We start from the raw sequence: 25,960 nt of genomic DNA, 5'->3' as shown, positions 1-25,960 counted from the left end.
CTCCCAGCCTGTCATCACTGGTTCTTTCTCAGGTCTTCCAAGAAAATGTAAAATATTTTTTTCACAACATACGATGGTCACTGCATTAATTACCAATCCCACCTGTATTTAATATTTGCTTCTCATATGATCAAAGTTTAGCAGATTATGCAAAGATTAGCAGAAATCCACTCTACAGATTAGCCCTCTTGCTAAGAATTAAATAAACTAACATTTGTTCCAACAGGAGTTTTGCAAAAACTGTCATCTAATTCATCCTTGATGTAAATCGCACCGACTTCACAACAAGGATGAATTTGGCCACTGCTGTGTAGTAGACTCCACTGACATGGAGCAGCACTCTAGATAATGAATATATATCACATGCAGTTCCTTCATGTCATGCCACAGCTGCAATCAGCAAAGAAGCTGAGGCTAGATCTCCTTAATATAAAGTTGCTAGTGGCAGAGCGCTCTATATAAAGTTCCTGGGGCTTTGGAATACCCTCCCGACCTAGGTCTGAAATAACCTGGATTTCCAAACTTTCAGAGCATGCTTCAGAGCTCACCAATATGTTGAGGTGTTGTCAGACAGGAGTGAAGTTTTTATCTGATTTTGTATTTTGAAATAATTGGCAGGGCGCTCACAGCTTGCACATGGGCACTTTATTTTATCTCAGCTAAACAAACACATTTTCACAAATATATTCTTGCTTTTTTAATGAGAAAAGGTGGGTAAGGTAATATCTTTTATTGGATCAAATTCTGTCATTGAAAGAGACAAACAGTTCTGCAGAGCTGTTCCCAGATCTGAAAAAAAAAAAGAGCTCTCTGTAAGCTTGAAAGCTTGTCTCTTTCACCAACAGAAGTTGGTTCAATGAAAGACTTTACTTTACCCACCTTGTCGCTCTAATATTCTGGGACCAAAGCAGCTTCAATAACTTTTCCTTGTCTTGGTAGCTTGAGCAGAAGCTTACAGAAATCAATGTAAACTTACCCCTTTCACTCTGCAGTTGATCTAAAAAGAAAGTACACAGTTTTCTTTAGTAAAAAAAAAAAAAGAGATTTAAATGGGAGGAGGGAGTGAGTTGGGATAGGGGTTTGTTAGCTGTGATTATAACAAGATTGCAGAAAAAACCCTGGGGCCTATTTTTCCCTGATGTAACTACACTGACATTACTGAAGTCACAGCAGAGATGGACTTGGCCACCGCTGTGCAGTGGATTGCTCTGAAAGGGAGCACTGCTTTGATCAGCAAATATGAAGCACCTGTAATTCCATTATATGCTCCATCCCTTTCTCCTTGAGTGGAAACCTACATAAATCAAGTCAAACTTACCCATTTCTATCCGTAGTCGGTCTGAAAAGGAATGACACAGATGTGAATAATGGAAGAGGTTTTTTTTTTTTTTTCTATAGGCACTGACTTTTTTTTTTTGGCCGGTGGGTGCTATTGAAGGGGTGTGTGTGCTGAGCAGGGTGGTGGTACACTCTGCCAGTTTTGGGAGGAGGCTATTTTCAGCATATTTATATACTTCTTTCCTATTCTAATTATTTGAATGTGTCTATCACTGATATCATTACTATTTTAATAATGATTAAATTGTTATGAACTACATAATTACATTATCATGAATTACATTATATTAAAACCATTGCAATCACCTACAAGCTGTTTTCACTAACGTCCCAATTTAAAGACATTATGTCTCACTGTAACTTTCTGGATGAAACTGTCAGCAATCTTATTTACATCTAGTTCCCTGGTATTGTCTTGATGCACATTAGGACAGTTACATTATTCAGTGGTGTCTGTCCCACTGATGACTGGAGAAAATTTTTAAGTCTTCTGAAGCTGGAGAATGAGTTCAGGATGATACTGGCACAACGAGAAGGATTCTTATAAATTTGCATTACTCTGGAAGCATAGTTATACTCCATATTCTTTACGAAAATATGTTTGTGGTAGGAATACGACATAACTAAGATATGTTTTATGCAAGGTAACTCTTGTAAGGTATCATTTGAAAGGTTATAATACACAAATAGGATAATCCTATTCAGTATGCATGTATCATTTCTGTATCTGCAATTAGGAATATTGACTCTGTGTCTATATTTCAACTATGCTACTTTGGATGACGCCCCCTACTAACACTTCAGGTACAATAATGAAAAAGCCGGACAGTGCTGATGGTCCATCAGCAAGAGACAATGGACTGTAAAAGACCTTAGTCTTCCAGTGAACTTGTGGGTCAGCCTGTGAAGAATGGCCACAGGGGCCCTACAGAGGCATGTGATCATGTCACCTGCTACTGGAACCCATCTTGAATTCTGTACTTTTCCAGGAGAAGCTGGGGTGTGTGTGTCAAACTAGGAAACAAAGGACTCCCGCCTTATGCAAATCCTATTTAAGGGTGGGAAGTGAGGTAATCCAGGTCATCAGTTCTCCCCTGCAACCCCACCCAAGATGACTGCTGGAAACAACTAAGACAGGGGAGGGATAGCTCAGTGGTTTGAGCATTGGCCTGCTAAACCCAGGGTTGTGAGTTCAATCCTTAAGGGGGCCAATTAAGGATCTGGGGCAAAAATTGGGAATTGGTCCTGCTTTGAGCAGGGGATTGGACTAGATGACCTCCTGAGGTTCCTTTTAACCCTGATATTCTATGATTCTATGAACTGGGGGAAACAACTGGACGCAGGCTGGAAGGGTCTCAGGCCTGTGAATAAGATTATTAGAATCACATTTAGGGTGAGACCTTACATGCAACCAGTTTCTTTAGTGTATTAAGTTAGTTTTCATGCTCTGTTTTATTTTCTTAGTAATCTGCCCTGTTCTGTCTGCTACCTCCTTAACTACTTAAAATACTCCTGTTATTAAAATACTCCCACAGTATTCTTGTCAGCAAGTTAAAGAAGTATGGGCTGGATGGATGCACTACAAGGTGGGTAGAAAGTTGGCTAGATTGTCGGGCTCAACAGGTAGTGATCAATGGCTCCATGTCTAGTTGGCAGCCGGTATCTAGCAGAGTGCCACAAGGGTTGGTCCTGGGGCCGGTTTTGTTCAATATCTTCATTAATGATCTGGAGGATGGTGTGGATTGCACCCTCAGCAAGTTTGCAGATGACACTAAACTGGGAGGAGTGGTAGATACACTGGAGGGTAGGGATAGGATACAGAGGGACCTAGACAAATTGGAGGATTGGGCCAAAAGAAATCTGATGAGGTTCAACAAGGACAAGTGCAGAGTCCTGCACTTAGGATGGAAGAATCCAATGCACCGCTACAGACTAGGGACCGAATCGCTTGGCAGCAGTTCTGCAGAGAAGGACCTAGGGGTGACAGTGGACGAGAAGCTGGATATGAGTCAACAGTGTGCCCTTGTTGCCAAGAAGGCCAATGGCATTTTGGGGTGTATAAGTAGGGGCATTGCCAGCAGATCGAGGGACGTGATCGTTCTTCTCTATTCGACACTGGTGAGGCCTCATCTGGAGTACTGAGTCCAGTTTTGGGCCCTGCACTACAAGAAGGATGTGGAGAAATTGGAGAGAGTCCAGCGAAGGGCAACAAAAATGATTAGGGGACTGGAACACATGAGTTATGAGGAGAGGCTGAGGGAACTGGGATTGTTTAGTCTACAGAAGAGAAGATTGAGGGGGGATTTGATAACTGCTTTTAACTACCTGAAAGGTGGATCCAAAGAGGATGGATCTAGACTATTCTCAGTGATAGCAGATGACAGGACAAGGAGTAATGGTCTCAAGTTGCAGTGGGGGAGGTTTAGGTTGGATATTAGGAAAAACTTTTCACTTGGAGGGTGGTGAAACACTGGAATGCGTTACCTAGGGAGGTGGTGGAATCCCCTTCCTTAGAAGTTTTTAAGATCAGGCTTGACAAAGCCCTGGCTGGGATGATTTAGTTGGGATTGGTCCTGCTCTGGGCAGGGGGTTGGACTAGATGGCCTCCAGAGGTCCCTTCCAACTGTTATTCTATGATTCTATAGTTAATACATTTATTTCTGGTTTACAATATAACTCAGTTTGTGTGATTTCTAACTGGGGGATGGGGGCAAGAAGTTGTGCATACTCTCCTCCACATTGAGGGAAGAGGCAAATTTCATATAATTTTGGGTTTGTACTCCAAGGGGGGTGGACATCTGGCACTGGCAAGCCCCTTAAACTGAGCCTTCCCAGAGTGGATCTCTGTCTCTCTGTGCAGCTGTGTGTGGTCCTGCCTGTGTGCTTAGCTAGAAAAGCTAGCCCAGTGAGACCAGGTAAAAGGGGGCCCAGACTGGCAGAATAGTCTGACTCAGTGGTGTCCCTGCACAGCAGGTGACATCCCAGGGGGTCCAGCCTGTCACATAGGGAATGGGCAATTTTTATATATATATATATATATATATATATATATATATATATATATATATATATATATATATATATAAAAGCTCTGTCCTTGTCTCCGTGGGTCCTGCATTTCCTGGAGGATTTCGCTAGCCTCAGAGGCTCACTGTGACCCTCCACGTAGCCCTTCTCTCTCTAGAGACAAGGGTCACAGTCTACTGAGCCATTTTCATCATAAGCCAGAAAGGGAGGTGAAGAGAAGCTATCCTCCCTTGCACAGTCTCAGTTGTCTCCCAGTCTCAGTGATTAATTGGGGATGGGGACAAAGGGGGGAGCCGGGGCCCGCCCTCTACTCCAGGCTCCAGCCCAGGGACCCTAATAGTATCAGCTATGGTAGCTGACCTTTTAGAAACATGACATGTACAATTCCCTGGGCTATTTCCCCACAGAAGCCCCCACTTCCTCAAGCTCCATTTCACCCTTACCTCAGGGCCTCCTTCCTTGTGCCTGATATGGTGTGTACTGCTCAGTCTCTCCAACAGCACAACTTCCTCCCACAGCTCCTGACATCTGCACCCACCTGACTAACTGGGAGGCTTTTAACTAGTTTCAGCCAGTCCCTGATTGGCTTTAGGTGTCCCAATCAACCTAGCATTCTCCCTGCCTTCTGGAAAGTTCTTAATTGGCCCCAGGTGTCTTAACTGACCTGGAGCAGCTGCTATTTAACTTATCCTGGTACCAGGGATTTGTTTAGCCTGGAGCTAATATATGTATCTCCCACTACTTTTCTATACCCATCTGGCCTTGCCCCGTCACAATTATATATATATATATATATTGTTGCCTGCTATGAGGGACTTATATTCTAGCATGAAATACTAAAAGTATTTAGGTAAATGTGACAGATTAGGCAGCTAGATCAATTAGACAGCTCAGTAAAATAGGATATACATTTCTGAAAGAGAAAAATATCTGAGATCAACTGCTTAGAAATCATTGCAAACTTACCATAGTCATCGTGGGATTGCTCTGCAACAGATTAAATCAGCTCAAAATGTGCATTTTGTAATTGGAAATTTGGTTAACATTACTATTGGCTGATTGAATTGTTAACTTAATGAATGGCTTATTTAATGAGCCACATATGACAGAGTCTTTAATCTTTAATACTTGTGTTATGTTATACATATATAACCACTATTTCACTCTCTCACTATCTCTTGTACCATCAAGCAATATTATCTATTCTTCACAGTGTAGGATCACTGTTTTCATAACATCTTCATCCAGGTTCATGCTGTATTTGAAATCTGGCTCCTATCATATCTAGCACTATGCAAAGGTTAGGTGAAATCCAACCTTCATAGTTATCCTCTTTCTGGGAATTAATGACACTACATTTGTTCCAATAGGAATATCCCAAATACTCTGAAAAAAATGCTGCAACCTAATCCTTCCTTGTTCTAACTGTACTGACTTCACTGGAATTACAATAGGGATGAAATTCACCAGTGCAGTACAGTGGACTACACTGAGAGAGAGTTGTGCTCTTGTCAATAAATATAAAGTACACACAGTTCCATCAGACGTACTATTTAACACTGGCCTGCTTAGAAGGCTACATAAATCAATACTAACTTACCTCTTACCCTCTGCACTTGGTCTGCAATGGAAAGACAGAGTTGAATAAATACATATTTTTGCCTTCTTCTGTAAACAAGTGTTCTGTATAGTGGGCAACTTGTCATGGGTTTTGGTTAGGTGTGATCCTGAAGAAGACTGAAACAAAGCCGGTCACTGAGATCTCATGACCCTGGTACTTCACATTGGCACCCCATAAAATCCTGAGTCAAATTCCAGATCAAGGCTCATCTTTAAGGAAGTTTTTGATATGTACACAAGAGGAGACAGAATACACTTGTCAACCTTACAGCAAGATCTCTCTTGAGGGCTCCCAGATCAACCATGAATTGGTCAACCATACATGTTGAACTTGTGAGGGCAGCAGATGAGGCTCCCAGCTGCTGTAAAAAGACCAAGTAGCTGCCTCTGAAGCAGGTGAGAAGGCCTCAGATATCACTGGTTCCAGAGCAAATGTAGCTTTCCCAGCCAAAACACAGAGAAAGAAGGGAGGAGGAGAAAAAGATGTGCAAAAAATATTTTTGCAAAAAAAGAAAGAGTTAGATTAGGTAGGTAGCTTATGTCGATAGCTCTGTGTGTTACTGCCTGCTTCTGTGAGGTACTAAGCACCCTCAATTCACATTGGCCAAATCCATAAGTCTTATTCAGATGTAATTCAGGCAAAATTCTCAAAAGCATAGATAATTCTTGGAAAACATCTGCTCAATGTGCATCAGCAGTCAAAAAAGCTATCAGAATGTTAGGAACTGTTAAGAAAGAGATAGATAATAAGACTGAAAATAACATAATGACACTATATAGATCCATGGTATGCCCACACCTTGAATACTGTGTGCAGTTCTGGTCACCCCATCTAAAAAAAATATGTTAAAATTGGTAAAAGTGCAAAGAAGGACAATAAAAATGATTAAGGGTATGAAACAGCTCCCATACAAGAAGAGATTTAAAAGACTAGGACTGTTCAGCTTGGAAAAGAGATGACAAAGGGGGAATATAACAGAGATCTAAGAAATCATGAATGATGTGGAGAAAGAGAAAAGGAAAATATTATTTACCCCTTTGCATAACACAAGAACTAGGGGTTACCTGATAAAATTAATAGGCAGCAGGTGGTTTAAAACAAACACACAACACACACTCAACCCATGGAACTCATTGCTAGGGGATGACGGCCAAAAGCATAAATAAGTTCATGGAGGATGGGTCCATCAATGGCTATTGGCCAACATGGTCAGGGACGCAAGCCTGTGCTCTGGGTGTCCCTAAGCCTCTGACTACCAGAAGCTGAGACTGGACAACAGGTAATGCTGATAAATTGCCCTGTTCCGTTCATTCTCTTTGGCACCAGCCACTATCAGAAGACAGGATAGTGGGTTAGATGAATCATTGGTCTGACCCAGTGCGGCCGTTCTTATGTTCTTAATGTTTAAGAAAAAGAGTATTGTGCCATTAAAGACTAAGTAAAACCTGTATTTGGTCCACTTAATCCAATGGACTATTTATGTGGGTAAAATGAGCTTTCACCCAACTGAGCATTTTCAAAATCTGAGCCCTACAGTGAAAGGGTTTTTGTGTTTTGATTGTTTGTTAGTTCCTCTTGCAAAGTGGATTATTAAGCAACTAGTGTGGAGAATTGAAATGATAGGAAATACATTTTTTCAATTAACCAAATAGAAAATAGAAACAAAATCTGAGTGTAACTGCTTAGAAATGAGGCCAAACTCACCAATCACATTCTGGAACTGGCCTGTAAAAGATTAATATTGATCAATGTACTTAGTTCATGTTCAGATTCATTAATTGCATTTTAAACATCATGAACATCAAAAATTAGCCACCTTCAGTGAGGTTCATGAGGACAGATATTTGGATCCAGTAGTTTTGCTATCAGCAAATTTGACCAGCATTGTGTTCTCTCTGCTGTTTTCAGTCAGCTTCTCCTTGTTTCTTTCAAGGAAAATTAAACTCATTCACTTGCAATATGACAGTTTTTCCATTGACCCCAAGGCCAAAAGAGACCATTCTAATAATCTAGTCTGATCACCTGTAGAACACAAGCCAGAGAACTGCCCCAAAATAATTCCCAGAGCAGAGTTTTTAGATAAACATCCAATCTTGATTTAGAAATTGTCAGGGATGGAGACTCCATCACAACCCTTGGTAAATTGTTCCAATGATTAATCATAGAATCATAGAATGTCAGGGTTGGAAGAGACCTCAGGAGGTCATCTAGTCCAACCCTCTGCTCAAAGCAGGACCAATCTCCAACTAAATCACCCTCACTGTTAAACATGTACACCTTATGCAAATTAAAACAAAAAAAAATAAGTTAACTTACTTTTGCATTTTCCAAAAAAATGTTCGACAGTCACAGCAATAAACAGCAAGATACAGATTAAGAAACCTACTGAAAGATAGAACATGTTACTATCACCACAATGTAAAAAAATAGCCTCAAACATGGGAGGTATTTCTAGGTGTTACAGTTTTGGACCTAAACAATGATGAACTTTTTTCTCATTCTCTCAAGTACGGTTCTCTTTATACCTTGATAGAGAATGAGAGAGAATATATTTCATATGGAATAATAGAGGCCTGCCTTCAGCATCTCAGGGAATTACAACAAAATCCAAAATACATGTACTTACTTTTCTGTTGCTAATGCTCTATCAGACTACACTGTGAACATTTACATTAAGCTTATAAATGAGCTAAACAGCCAGTCCCAGAATGTTTCTTTTTTCCTTCACACACAACTGCATTCCCAATCTTATGTATTCTAATAACCTCCAATTCACTTAATAGTGAACTTGGCCCTCATCTAGAATATTTATCATTCTTCTGGTTTTGTGTGAGACCTGACTCTCATGATGGAAAGTGTCTCTTCCAAATGTCTATTGCCACGTAGCTAGTCTTTAGGTTCGGAAGGATTCAATTTTTATTGATAAATGTCAATAAACTTCGGTTTCACCGTCCACAAACAAACTGAGGGAAAACATTTCTACCAATAATAATAAAAATGTATAAATAGGCAAAGAAAGAAAAATGTTGCTTGAGAATTTATTAGAGTCTGAATTAAGGATATCTTACTTTGTATATTTTGACATACAATGTTCACAATTTGTATTTTAGTGGTTATAAAGTTTTATCTTTTTGAATTTCAATATCTACTGTCATTAAATGATTATTGTCTGATACCCCCTGTTGTCTGAACCCACCATAATTTTCCCTAACTGTAAAAATTTAAATTGGTAAACATCTAAAAACCCCTTAAAACCCATAATTTTGCATAACTATGAACATTTAAATGATAAAAATAAAAAAATGCTTAAAAATTAGCATTATTATACGTCAAAATTATAAAACAATAAAATCGAATTCTACCAAGCCTATTTATCTTTGGTATTATGATGGGCTATCACTAAAGATGAGTGACTTGTGAAGAATATTTCACATGTATTTGTTCAAATTTAAAGACTAATTTGAATTTGGCCATGGTCTCAACCCTCTTGTGTTTCCTTTCTGAGAACTTTCAAGTTAGTATGAATACTCAGGAAAAACAAATTTTAAAGCTGAATTCTCTTATATTTATTATAAAGTGTGTTTGGAATTTCAGAACCACTTGTCATATTCAAAAATACACCCTGTGCTGGTTACTTTACAAAAATCATCTATGCAGTGTTGTAGCTCTGTCGGTCCCAGGAAATTAGTGAGACAAGGCGGGTGAGTAATATCTTTTACTGGAACGACTTCTGTTGGTGAGAGAGACAGGTCTGAGGAAGAGCTCTATGGAGCTCGAAAACTCTCACCAAGAGAAGATGGTACAATAAAAGTGTAACCACCAAGGCGCTTACCTAGGTTCCTGGGGTTCTGTGTCCTGGTAATTCAGGGAAAAGCACTGACCCTGAGAGGAATGGGGGCCAAGGGCAGATTCAGAGTCTGTTGGCAGCCAAGAGGGAGACACTATTTAGAGCAACAGGAGCCCTGTCGGCGTGGGAAGAGTAGCAGGTCTGCCTGCTTAGAGGAGGGGGCAGTGTCTGAGAGAAAGGAGGGGGAAGAGTCAAATGACTGACAAGTGAAAGCCCAGAGAAAAAAGCTAACCTTACACATAGGAAGTGAGATGCCCTCCCCTGGAGAGAGTAGAAACCATTTTTGAGGAGTCTGGGGTCAGCCACAGAAAGGGCGGGACTAGTTGTGGGGGCTGGTGAGTCCCAGGCCTGCATGCAGAGTCCCCCGAGAACTGGCATCTGGGCACCTGGCAGCAAAATCCCACAGCTTGGCCCTTTCCCTCTTCAAGGTGACTCCAGGTCTATACAGTTTTGTTGGGAAAACTTCCCACCTAGCCAGGCTGAGTTAGCCTTTCAGCTCCCTAGGGAAAAGCAGTCACCACATGGCACCTCTGCTCTGGCTGATGGTTCAGGGCTGCCTCCTGCTTTAAGTGTGTCTGAGTGCTAGGGTGGGAGACTTAAGTGAGGATTTCATAGAATCATAGAATATCAGGGTTGGAAGGGACTTCAGGAGGTCATCTAGTCCAACCCCCTGCTCAAAAGGAGGGTTGGACTAGATGGGATTTTAGCAGAGTTGTTGTAATCTGCACCTTGAGCATTGCACCCCTTTGTGGTGAGGGGAAATCCTGGGACCAGAAGCACCCCAACTCCTGCCAGCAGCGATCATCAGCCCCTCTGCTGTGACTGAGGAGGCCAGATCCAGCTCTGAACTTGAGGATCATTCATGGAGTTGTGAGTGCACCATCCTTTAGTTAGATAGTCAGGGAGATTGTTTGGGAGACCCCCTAGTCCCTGAACTGTGTCCTCAAGCCAGGGGGTAAGGGTTTGGAGATTTCACTACCTGCTGCCTGTTAAACACATGGTGGGACTTACTGCCTTATCCCACATGTGAGTCGTTTGGGCTGCACTGAGCCCAGTTAGCCAAATCGCTAACTGCTGCTGCACAGAAGATATCATGGTCACAGGTCATCAGAGGCCCCTACAAAGTACACATACTAACAGAACACTAATTTTTATGGGTATTATCAGTATGGGGATAAAAAAAATGATGTCTGATTGTGGGAATTCATGGGTATTATCAGTATGGGCACCTGTGACCTGGAGAGTAGGGTTTTACCCAGTTATGTTATATTTACTTCCTGTTTAATATAATTACTTTGTTGAATATATTGTGCATTTGTGTTATTTCTTGGGAGACTCCAGCTATCTGGCATGTAAGTGGGAGTTACTCTGTGGTAAGAATGTTCCTTCTTAGCTGCCCTGGTGACCCTGCCAGGAATGCAGGAATGTGTGAGGGGGTGGAGGCACCACCAAATAAGTTCATACAGGAAGAAAACAAAGAAGCTACACCTTACTGAGCTGGAGGCGGGATCCAGATGAACCCAGGCATGTCCATGAAAACCTGTAAGGAGACTGGCACTAAAGGAGGTAACCGGGGAGACAGAGGGTGTTATAGAAGATATTACCTCACCCACCTTGTCTCATGAATAATCTAGTCACGTAACAAACAATACCACCTGAGTTTTTTAACCAATATACCGTGGAAGCTGAAGCTCAGATATAAAATATTCACAAATGCATTTGTGAACATTCTGAATTCCTAATTTTGTTAAAAAATCAGCAGTTTTTGCCTGAAAAATATTAGGTTTGGGGTGTCTAATAAAACATCGAAAAAGTTAGAGGGAAGCAGACACTTTCCACACAAAATTAATTTAGTCAAAACTCCAATTTTCTACCAAAAATAATGTTGATGGAAATTTTTTTGACCAGCCCTAGTACAATATGAGTGATTTGCAGTGTTTGACCAAAATATTCAAAGTTGGGACCTAAAGAGAGACCAAAATAAAAGCAGATATTCTTGAGTGCTGTGCACACACTGCTCCCATAGACTTCCATGGCATATGCATGGGCGCAACAATTCTGAAAATGAGGTCATTTATCTGGGTACATAAATATGGCAGAAATTCATCCCAAAAAGTTTAAGCAATTGGTGTTTGTGATGAGCTCTACATTTTGAGGGCAGTGTGTGTGAGAGTATGTGTTTCTGAGAGAAAGAAATACACTGGTGGTGGCCAGAGTGGTTGTAGCAGCTCTCTGATCTGACTGTATACATGTATGTACTATTCCAGTAGCTCCTTTCCTAGACCATTGACAAAACTGTTGGCATGTAGCTACCCCTCCTTGGTGATGCAGAAGCCCCACTAAACAATCTCTCATCCTGAGTGACCTCATAACAGAGGAAAGGCCAAATTCTATCCTGACTGGCACAAACTGCAACACTTTGAATGAGATTGAACAAATCCCTCTAGAAGTAGAAATGCCTCACCCATCATAGAAATGCAGTCACATCTGAGAGGAGTGCAGAAGCAGTTCTATATCAGAAACACTGCATGCTGCAGTATGATCATCCTGCAAGCCCTTCATCTGTTAGAGTCCCATAGATTTCAAGATGACAGGTTTCAGAGAGTCCGTTTGCCCCTTTAACCCATTCTCAGCCACAATCAAAACTAACACTGCAAGATGATACGATGGGAGATGAGGGTGCTGAGCAGGTCACAGACACATGCTCAGCATCTTGAAGAATAAAGTCCTAACTTGTTACAGATGAATTATTTGGGGATAGAGATGAGTTAAGATTCAGAATGTAAAGATTTGTGTTTGTTAGTAGGCAGGATGATGCCCCATAGACCAAATAAAAAAAGCAGTAACCCTTGCTCAGAAGAGGGCAAGTTTCCTGGAATAATAATGATGACATACAAAGTTACATACCAAAGTGTTGAGCAGTTGATTGTTGAATCATCTCTGATTCTGTGTTGACAATGGCACAGGTAATCTCGGGGGTATCACATGACACAGCAATGGTGCTTGCTACTGTGAAAAGATTTTGCTCATCCTGCACTTCTGTTGTCTCAGCCAATGAGTTTATGCTTTGTCCTTTGTGATTTCTCCAGAAGACCATGGGCTTTGGATACCACCCTTTCCATTTACATTCATATTTGCAAACTTTCTGCAGATGCATTTGTAAAGAAGTTTCATTCCCTACTCCTGTAAAAAAGGCAGCATTATCACAATGGATGCATGTCTGACAATGTCGAGAGATGCTCAGAGAGGGTACAGTGTGAAAAGATCTCAGGGGCATCTACACATTTGTTCACTGTTTCATCTCAAAGCAAAGAGTGTATGTTTTGGTTAATATGATTTAAGATAAATCCCAGTAGAAACAATGGGAAATAATTTTCCTGTTTCCAAAAGCAGATCTGCTTTGCTCTGCCTGAACAAATATGAAGGTTCAAGTATTGCTCTCATTTATACCTGTACAAGCCCAGTGAAGCTAACAGTTCTCCATGGGGTTAATGGAGGGCAGAATTTGCCTCAAATATTTACACTGAGCAGAATGTGCTCCACAACGAGAAAGACTGAGCTCCAGTCAAATCCCCAATCACTGCACCTTTACATAGTGTCTCTCACCCTGAATAACTCATCACACTTTACAAACTTTAAAAGAAAAAAAAAACAAAGCCAAAAATAAGCCTTAATGTGAAAAGATGGACACATATCGCTGTTCTTTGTCATTAATAGATGGCTGCCATACTAACCCTGGCATAGTTCAGCAAAAGGGCACATGAAGGAGTCATTTTGTGTAGGAAGAAAGGGGTGCAATTACCACCTTCTGCTTATAGATAAATAGGTTATATTAATAAGATGGCAGGAAAAGAAAGAAAATATGTGGAATTGCCACAGGACTCTATTTGCAGTTAAATGACCATAACCTGCTGTATGTCAATATATTACACTAGGGTTACAGAATCCTCTATCTGTTCCAACCCTCTTCTAGAGCCCACTCCTTCCTGGCCCCTACTGAACCAGAGTATCTTATATATCTCTTTATTACGAATTTTAACTTCACACACTAAGAGAAAACTACAATTCCATCATAACTCATTTGCTACTCTCAGCCTTTGGTTTTGTGTATTTGCTTTTGTATCTCTTCAATAACATCTAGATCCATCAACGCATAGATAAGTGAGTTCAAGTTTCCAGATGAGCAATTCAGAAAACAAAATTACATAAATGGAGAAAAATGTTTGTGAAACAGCTAGATTAAAGTAGGGAAGGGATGGACAGAGAGTGGGCCAGAAGGAAGTGGCAGCAGAGGTGGATGGCACAACTTTGCTGCTTGTGCTTCCACATGCATTGATCTGCCTGTCTAGACATGTCATCTGCTTCCTTGGTTGAAACGGAGGAAAAAATGTTCTTCTCAGGGCTAGTGTATGCAAACCCAGGGATTGCAGCAGTGCCCTTGGATCTTTTAGTGTTGGCAGTGCTGTATCCGTCTTCAAAGAAAATAAACTACAATCCATGAAGGGGAGCTCTTCAATGGTCTGTTGTATTTCTACAGGAATCCCCAATGACTGAAGCCATGATGAGCAACAGATGGTAACTCCCATTACCATGACTCTGGCAGCTAACTTGGCCGCATCCAGAGAAGCCAGCAATGCAGACCTTGCAACCAGATGACCTTCCAGCAGGAGGGACCAGCAATTAAAACTACCCTTTAGGCTGTGATGTGCGAAAGCAAAGGTGTCTGGGCTCTAGATTGTTATGCCCTGAACAACTGAAACCCCTCTGTGCAGTATTCCCTGTTTATAGCAAAGCTGCCCTTCTGCTTTTGCCTGGAGACCTGGGCTGCTCTAAGCCAGAGCAACTGAGGGTTCAAATTGAATGTGGTTATATAATGATTTCTTATCATATTCTTATATGAACATTTCATATCACCTCATGGAAGGCAGCTCCAGAAAATTTCATGCTGACAACTGAAGCCTCAATTGCTAAGGAGCAAACAATTCTCACTAGAGAGTGATCCTGCAAGAAGATGCTGGACTTGCAGAAGGCATTCAGCATCCTGAAGGACAAAGTCCAAACTGACCAGGGGTTGGGGATAGAGATAGAGATGACTTAAGTAGACAGCTCAGAATATAAGCCTCCATGGTTATTGGTAGGCATGATAATGTAATACATAAGGGCCAAATAGAACAAGAACCCCACTGTATACCTGGAACAGCCTGTAAACACTAGCAACAAAAACTAACAAAGTGGAAAAAATAGCTTGGTATAAAAAGTTACATATACCGAACTGGTGGGTGCTTGATTCTTGACTGATCTTTAATTCTGTGTTGATGATGGTGCAGGTAACCTCAGAGGTCACACATGGCACAGTAGAGCTCTCTGCTGTGAAAAGTTTTTGCTCATCCTCCCTTGGGTTGTCTTAGCCTTTGAGATTATGTTTTCCCCTTTGGGATTCTTCCAAAGGACTTTAGGTTTTGGATACCATCCTCCTGATTTACATCTATACCTACATACAGTCTCCTTCTGATGCATTTGCAGAGATGGTTTATCCCCTATCCCTGTAAGAAAGGCTTCATTATCACAATGAAAACATCTTCTAGTTCAGAGAGATGAAAAAGACAATGTTCAGGAAGGACACATTGCTGAAAGATCTCAGCAACATGACATCTGAATATTTGTTCACTGCTTCAGCCCAAATCAGTTTCCTTTTTATACCAAAAAAAGTGTGTGTGTATGCTGGTAGATTATTTTAATAGTGATTTAACATAAACACATTGGGGAAAATATTGAGCAGAAGTTGCTCTCATTTACCATTGTATGACCTTTCTGAAGTCTGTAATGCTACAGGGGTTTAACTAAGGGCAGAATTTGCCCATACAAGTTTTCACTAAGAAGAATGTACTCCACCAAGAGAAAAATCTTAGCTCCCATCAGTGTCCAAATAATTTCTCTCTCTCTCTCTCTCTCTCTATATATATATATATCGTCAATAATACTTATTGACACCACATATTAATATTCATTAAGCACACAATTTCAATAAAAAGAAAAGGAGTACTTGTGGCACCTTAGAGACTAACCAATTTATTTGAGCATGAGCTTTCGTGAGCTACAGCTCACTTCATCGGATGCCTTTGAGAGCGTGTGGCACAAGCTGTCAGCATAGTCTGTGTGGTATGTAGATTGTAATGGATTTTTTACCTTCAGTCCTTTTGGTACGATGTCCATCTGTTTGCATTTGGAAAGGAAGATGATGTCTGTCTGTATCTGTACAAGTTTTTTCATGCAGTTGATAGATTTCCACTCCATACGGCTAAATGCAGTGCCTTACATAATGACAGGTTTCAGAGTAACAGCCATGTTAGTCTGTATTCGCAAAAAGAAAAGGAGTACTTGTGGCACCTTAGAGACTAACCAATTTATTTGAGCATGAGCTTTTGTGAGCTACAGCTCACTTCATCGGATGCCTAGTGGATGGTTCACTTCATCAGATGGTTAGTCTCTAAGGTGCCACAAGTACTCCTTTTCTTTTTGCGAATACAGACTAACACGGCTGTTACTCTGAAATCTGACAATTTCAATATAACATTATACTTACGGCTTACGGTTAAGGATTTCATTGGACTAGGATGCAGATGATCTGGGCTCCATTCTTGGTTCTCCCACAGACTTCCAGTGCGACCTGGGGCACGCCACTTATCTCTCAGTTCTTTAGTTCCCCTTCTATAAAATGGGAATTATAACACTTCCTTTCTTCCACCCATTCTCTGTCTTGTCTATTTGATTATAAACTTTTTGGGTAAGGGACTGTTTCTTAGCCTGTCTGTCTCGCACAAATTGTAATCAATAATTATAAATAATAAATAATAATATAGAATCTTCAGGTAAAATTTTCAAAGGCACCTTAGTCCCACTTTCAAAGATGAATGATGTACTTCTATGCCTAAGGGCAGGTCTGCATTTAAAATGCTGGATTGGTGCAGTTACACCAATGCAGCTGCGCCACTGTAGCATTTAAATGAAGACACTCCTACATCTAATTGGCATAGTTAATACATCTCCCCAAGAGGCAATGGCTATATCGATGGGAGAAGCTCTTCCATCGACACAGCACTGTGTACACTGGGGGTTAGGTCAGTATAACTATGTCGCATGGGGTGTGGATTTTTCATACCCCTGAGTGACATAGTTATACTGACATAGATCTATAGTGTCGACCCAGACTAAGTCTCCTGAAAAATTAATGGGATTTAGTCTCCAAAGTATCTAAGGACTTGTCTGCATGGGAACACTCAGGAGAGTTAATCTGAATCAACTTTTAAAATTAATTAGTTAAACCACAGTAAACCCATGTGGACATTCTTATTCAGAAGTGGCCTTAATTTGATTTAGCTTAGTTCACAAATTGAATTCAGGCAACTTAAATTTCATTAACCCCCTGTATGGGCATCTCTATTCAGAATTAAACTAATCCACTTTTGTCATAAATATAAAGGAAAGGGTAACCATCTTTCTGTATACAGTACTATAAAATCCCTCCTGGCCAGAGGCAAAGTCCTTTTACCTGTAAAGGGTTAAGAAGCTCAGGTAACCTGGCTGGCACCTGACCCAAAATGACCAATGAGGGGACAAGAGACTTTCAAATCTGGAGGGGGCGGGGGAAAGGCTTTTGTCCGTCTGTGTAATACCTTTTCCGGGAACAGATCAAGGATGCAAGCCCTCCAACTTCTGTAAAGTTAGTAAGTAATCTGGAAAATGTGTTTTCTTTGTTTTGGCTTGCGACATTTACTGTGCTGGAGGAAATGTGTATTCCTGTTTTTATGTCTTTTTGTAATTTAAGGTTTTGCCTAGAGGGATTCTCTATGTTTTGAATCTGACTGCCTGTAAGATTATCTTACAGAGTTGTTCTCTTATCTTTTTTTGTTCTTCTAATAAAAAGTTCTGTTTTTTTAAGAATCTGATTGGGTTTTTTGGGTCTTAAAAACCCAAGGCTGGTTTGTGCTCATCTTGTTTATTCTCAGGCCTCCCCAGGAAAGGGGGTGTAAGGGTTTGGGGGGATATTTTGGGGAAACAGGAAGTCCAAGTGGTCCATTCCCTGATTGTTTGTTAAATCACTTGGTGGTGTCAGCATACTGTTCAAGGACAAGCATACTGTTCAAGGACTTGGACTTCCTGTTTCCCCAAAATTCAAGTTGCAGTGGGGGAGGTTTAGATTGGATATTAGGAAAAACTTTTTCACTAAGAGGGTGGTGAAACACTGGAATGCGTTACCTAGGGAGGTGGTAGAATCTCCTTCCTTAGAGGTTTTTAAGGTCAGGCTTGACAAAGCCCTGGCTGGGATGATTTAACTGGGAATTGGTCCTGCTTTGAGCAGGGGGTTGGACTAGATGACCTTCTGGGGTCCCTTCCAACCCTGATATTCTATGATTCTATGATTCTATGATTCTATGACAAGGAGAAATTTGTGCCTTGGGAAAGTTTTTAACCTAAGCTGGTAAAAATAAGCTTAGGGGGTCTTTCATGCCAGTCCCCACATCTGTACCCTAGAGTTCAGAGTGGGGAATGAACCCTGACAACTTTACATTAAAATTTTAGTTAATTGGGATTAATTTTCCAGAGTGCCTCTGCGTAGACAACAACTAAGTAACTTTTGAAAATGGGACTCAAGATCCTATATCTTTTTGCCACTTTTGAAAATTTTATCCTTATGGAATAAAATGTAATTTTTCAACCTGAGTGTAGAACGAAAAACATCTGTTCTCTGTTGTAAAGTGCCACAAGTACTCCTTTTCTTTTTGCGAATACAGACTAACACGGCTGCTACTCTGAAACCTGTTGCCATAATAACTCTCATAATGACTTCTCGAGGTCCCTTCCAGCCCTACATTTCTTTGATTGTATGTTGTTATAGCTTATTATCATTATTCTGCTTCAAAAAGGTTTATTAAAAAGTAATTTAAATTGCACTCTAACATCCCTTTAATTGAATTAATTAAATTAATTAATTAATTAAATGGAAAGAATTGGCATTTTAAAAGGAAAGTAAAGGGGAGAGTGATTATTATTGGTATCTTTTCTAACAGCAGACAGTCTGAAATCACTTCTGAAACCAGGAAACAGATCTCACAGTGAGATGCATTAGATCATGTAGTAGCTTCTCAATAGAAGAAGTGGAAACTCCATTATTTAGGAGTTTTAAAGCAATAATAGACAAAGCAATAGAAAATGTGCTGTAGAGAAGGGACAAACCCGTGCTGGCTCTTGGGGAGATAGAATAACAGAGTTCTGCTACATTTGCTTTCTCCAGTTCCAGGCTTTTCTTACCTATAACCAAGACTTCAGTGATGATCTCTCTGTGAAACAAGTTGGCTGAAGCAGAGCATACATATTTCCCTTCATCTTCCATCTGAATATTGTTCAGTTTCAGAGAAATATTTCCTTTCCCAAACTCTTTTCCTTTAAAAACTTCTGCCTTTTTTTCATATTCCTTCCGGAGCCATTCTCTGCTATTGTCTCCATTTGGAGATAAATAGCTCATTGGGCATTTGTCACTCTGTGGATAAGAATTAACTTGGGGGCTGCTTTCATCATAGAGATAGAAATAGATTATCTTATCCTTTCCAGGTCCAACTTTCCTCCATTGCAACTCCATGCTAGGGGGCAGATGTTTCGTAATCAGCCGGCAGGGAAGAATGGTATTTTCTCCAATTACCGTAGTAATTGTGTCATGTTCTGCCTCCACATCAAAGAAACCTGAAAAATGTTCAGGGGGTTATATTTGCACCAGCAGCACATACTGCCTCATATTAATGTGCAAGAGAGAGAGAGTGAAAAAGAGGCAGCCCTAATTCTCCTCTTATTGATACTGTTTTTACAATAGTGTAAATTCATTAGCTTCAGAGGGTCACTCCTAATATACACACAGATAAATGAAAAGAGAATCAGAGCTCTACTGTCTTTTACATCTTTGGTGATCTCAAGGATAGTATTTGAAAAGAAATGGTGAGTGGTACAGGTCTTAACTATGCTACACCAAAGGCTTGTCTATGCAGTGGGGTAATGGGCACTACAGAAGTGTAATTAATAAAGTGCACCAATGTGTTGTGCATTTATTGCTCTGTGTAGACCTTGATGATGCACACTAAAAGTTCTCTAGTGTGATTTACCATATTACTGTTTCAAACAATAATACAGTAAAGCACACCAGGGAAACTTTAGTGAGCACCAGCTGCGAGTCTACATGGACTAATTAACGTGGAACCCATTAATGCACTTTAGAAATCACACCCCAATAATGCATGTTGGTGCTCCATGTAGGCAAGCCTTGAATGACATGGTTGGCCACAAGGCAGATGTGTTTAGCCCGATTTCATAAGTAACATCAGGAATATTTACTTTGACAGTACTGCATCTCTTACCTGAAATTGCAATAACTTTTTTGAGGTGCCTCTTCAGCAAGGGGTTTCTTATAGTGCATGAGATAGTGTCAGAAGCAGTATCTGCGACCCTGAGCATACTGTGGATTTGATACAGATCTGTCCCATCTTTTTGGATTCTTGTTTCAGCCATAGCAGTTATGTTTTGTCCTGTGCTGTCAGTCCAGCATACTTCAGGTTGTGGGTACCACCCTTGGGACGTACACCTCAGAGTGACTGAATTATTCTGCTGATGGTCTATAGTTAGGTGAGGTGCAGATCCAAAACCTAGAGTGAAAACCAATTTCAGAAAATGTTAAACAGGCTGAAGAACTAGCTAACAAACCAAACAAAGAGTGCTAATGATGAATGATCACCACTATCATTACAATCACCATGTCCTATTGAATCTACACTGACCTATAATTTTGCATTTCCAAGTATCTTAAATTCATACAGAGAGATTTCCACATCAAAAGATCACCAAACACTTCACAAGCTGATCCCAAAATGTATGTAGACATGACTACATCGTATGTATGTGACAGCTTCACTTTTAGGATGGCAGCAGGTCCGTAAGGAAACAGTATTTTCAGAAAAGGGGAGATCCATCTTTTTGCTCCCCATATTTTGAGCTCATTCAGGGGCCCCGCTATGGCCCATTGTAAGTCAGAGCAGCCTTAAGTCTATTCTAACATACATTTTGCTTCTCATGGTCCCCTATGAGCCCTGGGAAGCAGAGCATAGCCAAAGCACAGTGTGCTCCAGCCATACCAGTAGTATAATGGCCCTACTGTCAATCAAACCCTAACCCCGCCCCTTGACCCCTTGACCCCTTGACCCCGACACCTTAGCCCCGCCCCCCAGCCCAAGGGGGCCCTACCATCAATCAAGCCCCAACCCCGCCCCTTGACCCCTTAGCCCTGCCCACCGGAAGTCCCACCCTCATGAGTTATTACTTCCGGGGTCAAGGCCGCCACATGACCGGAAGCAAGGTGTGTCATGTGACACCCACCCCACCCCTTGACCCCTTAACCCCATCCCTTGACCTCTGCCCCCCACCGGAAGTCCCGCCCCATGGGGTATTACTTCCAGGGTCAAGGCTGCCACGTGACCGGAAGCAAGGTATGTCATGTGACCCCTCTAACAACTCCTCCCACTGCCCTCTACCAATCAGGATGGGTTTCGCCCCTGTAGGACCGCCCAGAGAGGAGCTTTGACCAATCAGGGCGAGTTCCGGGGTGGGGGTGTCCTCTCTGGAAGTGGGTCTTGTGACCCCTCTAACAACTCCTCCCCACACTCCGCTACCAATCAGGAGGGGTTTTGTTCCGATAGGACCAAGAGGAGATTTGACCAATTAGGATGAGTTCCGGGGGCGGGGTGACCCGTCCGGAAATGATTCGTGTGACCCCTCTAACAACTCCTCCCACCAACCTCTACCAATCAGGCCGGCCCGAGAGCAGATTTGACCAAAATAGGGCAGGTTCTGGGATGGGGTGAACCGCCCAGAATAGGGGCGTATGACCCCTCTGCCAGTCAGAGCACAGCACCATCACCCCATAAGGCCCAGCGTCGGGCAGAAGAGGCTGTCTTTTACCGAGAGCGCGTGTTTTAGAAATCGTGGAAACATGGACTCCTTCACCACCCCCGTGAGAACTTCAGACTTTGTTTTAGCCCCGAGGGCCTTCATAGATTCATAGATAGATTCATAGATATTTAGGTCAGAAGGGACCATTATGATCATCTAGTCTGACCTCCTGCACAACGCAGGCCACAGAATTTCACCCACCACTCCTAAAAAAGACCTCACACCTATATCTGTGCTATTGAAGTCCTCAAATTGTAGTTTGAAGACCTCAAGGAGCAGAGAATCCTCCAGCAAGTGACCCGTGCCCCATGCTACAGAGGAAGGCGAAAAACCTCCAGGGCCTTCCAATCTGCCCTGGAGGAAAATTCCTTCCCGACCCCAAATATGGCGATCAGCTAAACCCTGAGCATATGGGCAAGATTCATCAGCCAGATACTACAGAAAATTCTTTCCCGGGTAACTTGGATCTTACCCCATCTAAAAACCCATCACAGGCCATTGGGCCTATTTACCATGAATATTTAATTACCAAAACCATGTTATCCCATCATTCAACCAACCGCGGAGAAAGCGCTACATCAGCGAGAGTTCCGAGGAGGAGGGGGCGATTGAGGGGAGCCCTTTGGCCCAGCCATTGATGGATACACCGGAACCTGAAACCCAACCGCTTGTGAGGCACCGCGATGAGCGTGATGGCCTCTTGTTGTCCACCCCCCGAGAGGTGGAAAGTGATCACGGCTTGGGGGAGTTATGAGCGGACAACGTGAATGAAAAAGACGTGACTCAGGTAAATGAATGCTTAAGAAGTGACGTGGGGTGGGGGTGTAACGGGGGCTAGGAACCAGGGATTGTGTAAATCAAAAACCAAGCAGCGGTGTGCTTATGCTGTTTCTTTTTTGAAAAAAAATCTCTCAACAGTTCGATGATGCCTTTCTAGAGGACCCGGAGACTCTGGACAGCATTGCACCAAGCAGCGAAGATGAACCGGGCCTACCTTGTTTTTGCTCAACGCCGATACAAAATGTTGAAGAGGACTCCGAGGATGACGGCTATGAGGAGTTTAGGAGGAGGCTTGGCATGGAACTGACTGAGCCAGTACCACGTTGTGAGCGTAAAAAAGTCATGCGGACTATTGTACGCGTTGCTGTTTATTCTGTTCTTAATCACTGTCTTAGGCAAAAGCTTTTTGAAGATTGTGAGGGCTGTGTCATAGGTGCACCAGGCGGCACCATGACTGTGTGACTTGGACTTCAGTGGATATAAACTGCAAGTTCCGGGGCCTGTGCGCTGAGCTGTGTTTGGAAAGCTTATTAAACACTGTGATTGCCATAGGTTATGCTATGCAATGTCTGTGCCTAACCCAAGAACATTTAGCACAAGGGGTGACCTTGATAAATGCTGTGCAATTCAGTGGAGACCCTGACCATGTTTTAAAGAAAATGACCAAACTGGAAGATGCCTGCTTAGAGCGTTATATTGACCGTCTGGTCCGCACAAAAAGTTACAAAACCCTGCTTAAGAAAAAGAAAAGATTTCTATTTGTAAGAAATCTAAAAGGATTAAGTTAGAAAATGGTGAGGGGCCAAAGATGCGATATAAAACTTGGTAGCTATAAATTTTAAAAAAAATCTATTGAAAAGGGCTTTGTGACTATCTGTATTTCTGTTAAAAGGTCTCTGGCCCCTAAGGGAGCTTAAAGTCTTTTTTTCTTTCTTTTTTAATGGAGCATCTTGGTTTGTTTTCAAGGAGCTGTATGTCTTTTAAATAAAATAAAATTGCTTGTGAGAACCTAGCTCTTGTGTCTTTTGTGTAAGAGAGACTCATTTACAGCAAAAAAAAAAAAAAAAAAAAAAGCTGAAATGTATGTTGTGGGAAGGGAAAAAAATCCTAAAAGTGTGTTTACAATAAAACAAACAGGGATGGTTCAGACATGTGGTTGAGTACAATAGAACTGACTTATTCTGTTGAACTGAATGGGTTTAACCATCCCCACCCCTCACTGAATAGCCAGGGTGACTGTGATTACTCATCCTGGTTGTCATAGGGTTAATTTTGATGGGGGTGCACCCATAGTAAGGGAGGTGGTCCCCTCCCAAAAAATACAAACAAGTCCCAAGACATTCATTGATATCTGCAAAGGGTCCCTCACTTGAAATGGTTACTATAAGAAGGCCCTAAAGGGGGTGGGGAAAAATAAAATGTATTTGAACTTAAAAAAAAAAGGAAAAAAAAAAGAAAAAACTTATACCCACCCCTTTCCCAGATCACAAAAAAGGGAATGCTAGGGAGGAGTGATCCAATCAACCTGCTAACTACTTTGAAACAAAAGAGTTAGGATGGTATAAAAACCTCAGGTAGCTTGGAGACTGTCTCTTTCAACAGAAACTCTCTTGAATTGCTGCTGGACTGCAAGTGGAGGTATGTTCTCTGTTTTTAACATTGAAAATATATATTCTATAATGCCATGCTTTGGCCATGCTGTCTGAGTAAATAAGGATGTTTATCTTTATTACAGTGTGATCTGTTTACAATGGAACCAGTAACTTTAAGTTGCAGTTCATCACCAGGCCACGGTAAAAACCATTTTAAGTGTAGTTATAACTTAAGTAATAACTTCAGGTATTACTTAGTTTGAATAGGGATTTGGGGCTAATACTAAGTAACATTTTGCTTGTTTTTTTGTTTTTTTTTTAAAAGCCAAAGGCCCCAAGCCCACATGGCTGTGGGGTGGGGGACAGAACAACCAGGGGTCTTTTTAAAAGCATGTGGGGGTGAGGGGGGTATTGAAAAGTATTTTGTTGCAAACTGTTTTAAACTGATGGTAAGGGTATGTTTATAAAGCTGCTGGGGTTTTGTGTGTATATGTAAAACATAAGTGATTTTTACAAACTGATGGTGATGGTGTGTTTCCAATTAACGGGGTTTGCTTTACAGCACGGTCAAAACCTGGGGGGGTAAAAATGCTCAAAAGAAAAAGGAAAGAGACAACTGAAAAGAAAAATTCACCAGTATCAGTGACAGATGGATGGATGAAGCTGGGTAAATATATTTTGCTTATTAGTCTGGTTAATTTATGAGGTTTTGTATTTTAAGTACATACATAGGTGCAGGTGCGAGAGGTGGCAAAGTTATGTTTTTGTAAAATGCTCTTTTTTTCCCCCTGCCCCAATCAGTCATGTGCAGCCCCTCTGACAAGGCTGTAGTGAGAGCTACCAGGACATCCCCCCGAGAACCATCAAAGAACCAGGAATCTGCTCTGAGACCTTTAACAGCGCAAAGCAGCACAAGCGTGCAGATGAAGCATCAGGCCAGTCCAAACCTCATTTACGTCAGACCCAAGGACAAAACAAAACACTCTGGTAAAAAACGCCCCTGCAAACACAACTCCAGTTCCTCAGCGGCCACCGCTGCACCAAGCTCTGAGAAAACTGTGAGCGAAAACGCCCACATTCACAAACCCAGAGCGCCCGCTGTAGCGGCTCTGAGTGTGCGCAGAAACACACACATTCACAAACCCGGAGCAGGCGCTCTAGGGGCTGTGAATAAAAAACCAAGGACCGACAAGCCATTCTCCCAAAACCATAAGCTTGTCACAGATCCCCCATATGATAGTATTTGGGGAGAGATTGATGTGTCATTCAGAAAACTGATGGATGTTGTATCCTCGGGGGGTCTAAAACCACAACATTCTAAAAAGATTTGGAAAAAATACGCTTTGTTCAGAAAACTGGTGGAGGCTGAAGCCGCAGGGGTCCTAAAAGAAAGGGGGGCTGGAAAGGGTGGCTCTGATCAGGCCTGTCTAGGTGTGGAAAGGGGTACCTTCAAGGATGCACATCAGCTCACGTGTAAACAAAAGGGTGGACAGCCCTTGGGGGATAAACAGATGGCTGCCAAAAAGTTCCAGGCCAGGGTCGCTGTAAAAATTTTAAAAAGGGCTAAAGAGGTAATGAGGAAAAAAAAAGAGACGCCCCCTACTGGAGGCTCTCAGACTGGCCTGTCTGAAAATGGGGAGGCAAAATCAGACTCTGGTTTAGAAAATTCCCCAGCGAGTTCTCTAGATTGTGTCCCATCTACTCCCAATGACCCACAGGGAGGAGTCTCAGGGTCTGACTCTCAATTAGTATCTGATGTAGAAGATG

The 25,960-nt window shown here is 41.7% G+C and overlaps 1 protein-coding gene across 9 annotated transcripts in view; it reads right to left on the bottom strand.

The window, feature by feature from the left end:
• LOC140902055 (butyrophilin subfamily 1 member A1-like) overlaps window positions 1-25,960 on the bottom strand; it is an 87,799-nt gene that overhangs the window by 43,300 nt on the left and 18,539 nt on the right. For 6 of the 9 annotated variants that reach the window (XR_012155997.1, XM_073321689.1, XM_073321696.1 and 3 more), the window contains exons 4-12: window positions 20,237-20,521; window positions 19,143-19,571; window positions 12,741-13,016; window positions 8,303-8,371; window positions 7,691-7,711; window positions 5,966-5,986; window positions 5,332-5,352; window positions 1,319-1,339; window positions 977-997 (exon numbers count right to left, since the gene is read on the bottom strand). Coding sequence is in view for 8 of the 9 variants with exons in the window: in XM_073321689.1 (XP_073177790.1) it covers window positions 977-997; window positions 1,319-1,339; window positions 5,332-5,352; window positions 5,966-5,986; window positions 7,691-7,711; window positions 8,303-8,371; window positions 12,741-13,016; window positions 19,143-19,571; window positions 20,237-20,521 (1,164 nt within the window). In the remaining variant the exon portion in view is untranslated. The remainder of the gene's footprint in view (window positions 1-976; window positions 998-1,318; window positions 1,340-5,331; window positions 5,353-5,965; window positions 5,987-7,690; window positions 7,712-8,302; window positions 8,372-12,740; window positions 13,017-19,142; window positions 19,572-20,236; window positions 20,522-25,960) is intronic. The other 3 variants (XM_073321695.1, XM_073321697.1, XM_073321691.1) reach the window with 2 other exon arrangements.

The sequence above is a fragment of the Lepidochelys kempii genome, chromosome 23 (assembly GCF_965140265.1).
Source record: "Lepidochelys kempii isolate rLepKem1 chromosome 23, rLepKem1.hap2, whole genome shotgun sequence".
Lineage (NCBI taxonomy): Eukaryota > Metazoa > Chordata > Testudines > Cheloniidae > Lepidochelys > Lepidochelys kempii.
Note: the sequence above shows the minus strand (reverse complement) of the source record. Positions and strands in the feature narration are given on the sequence as shown.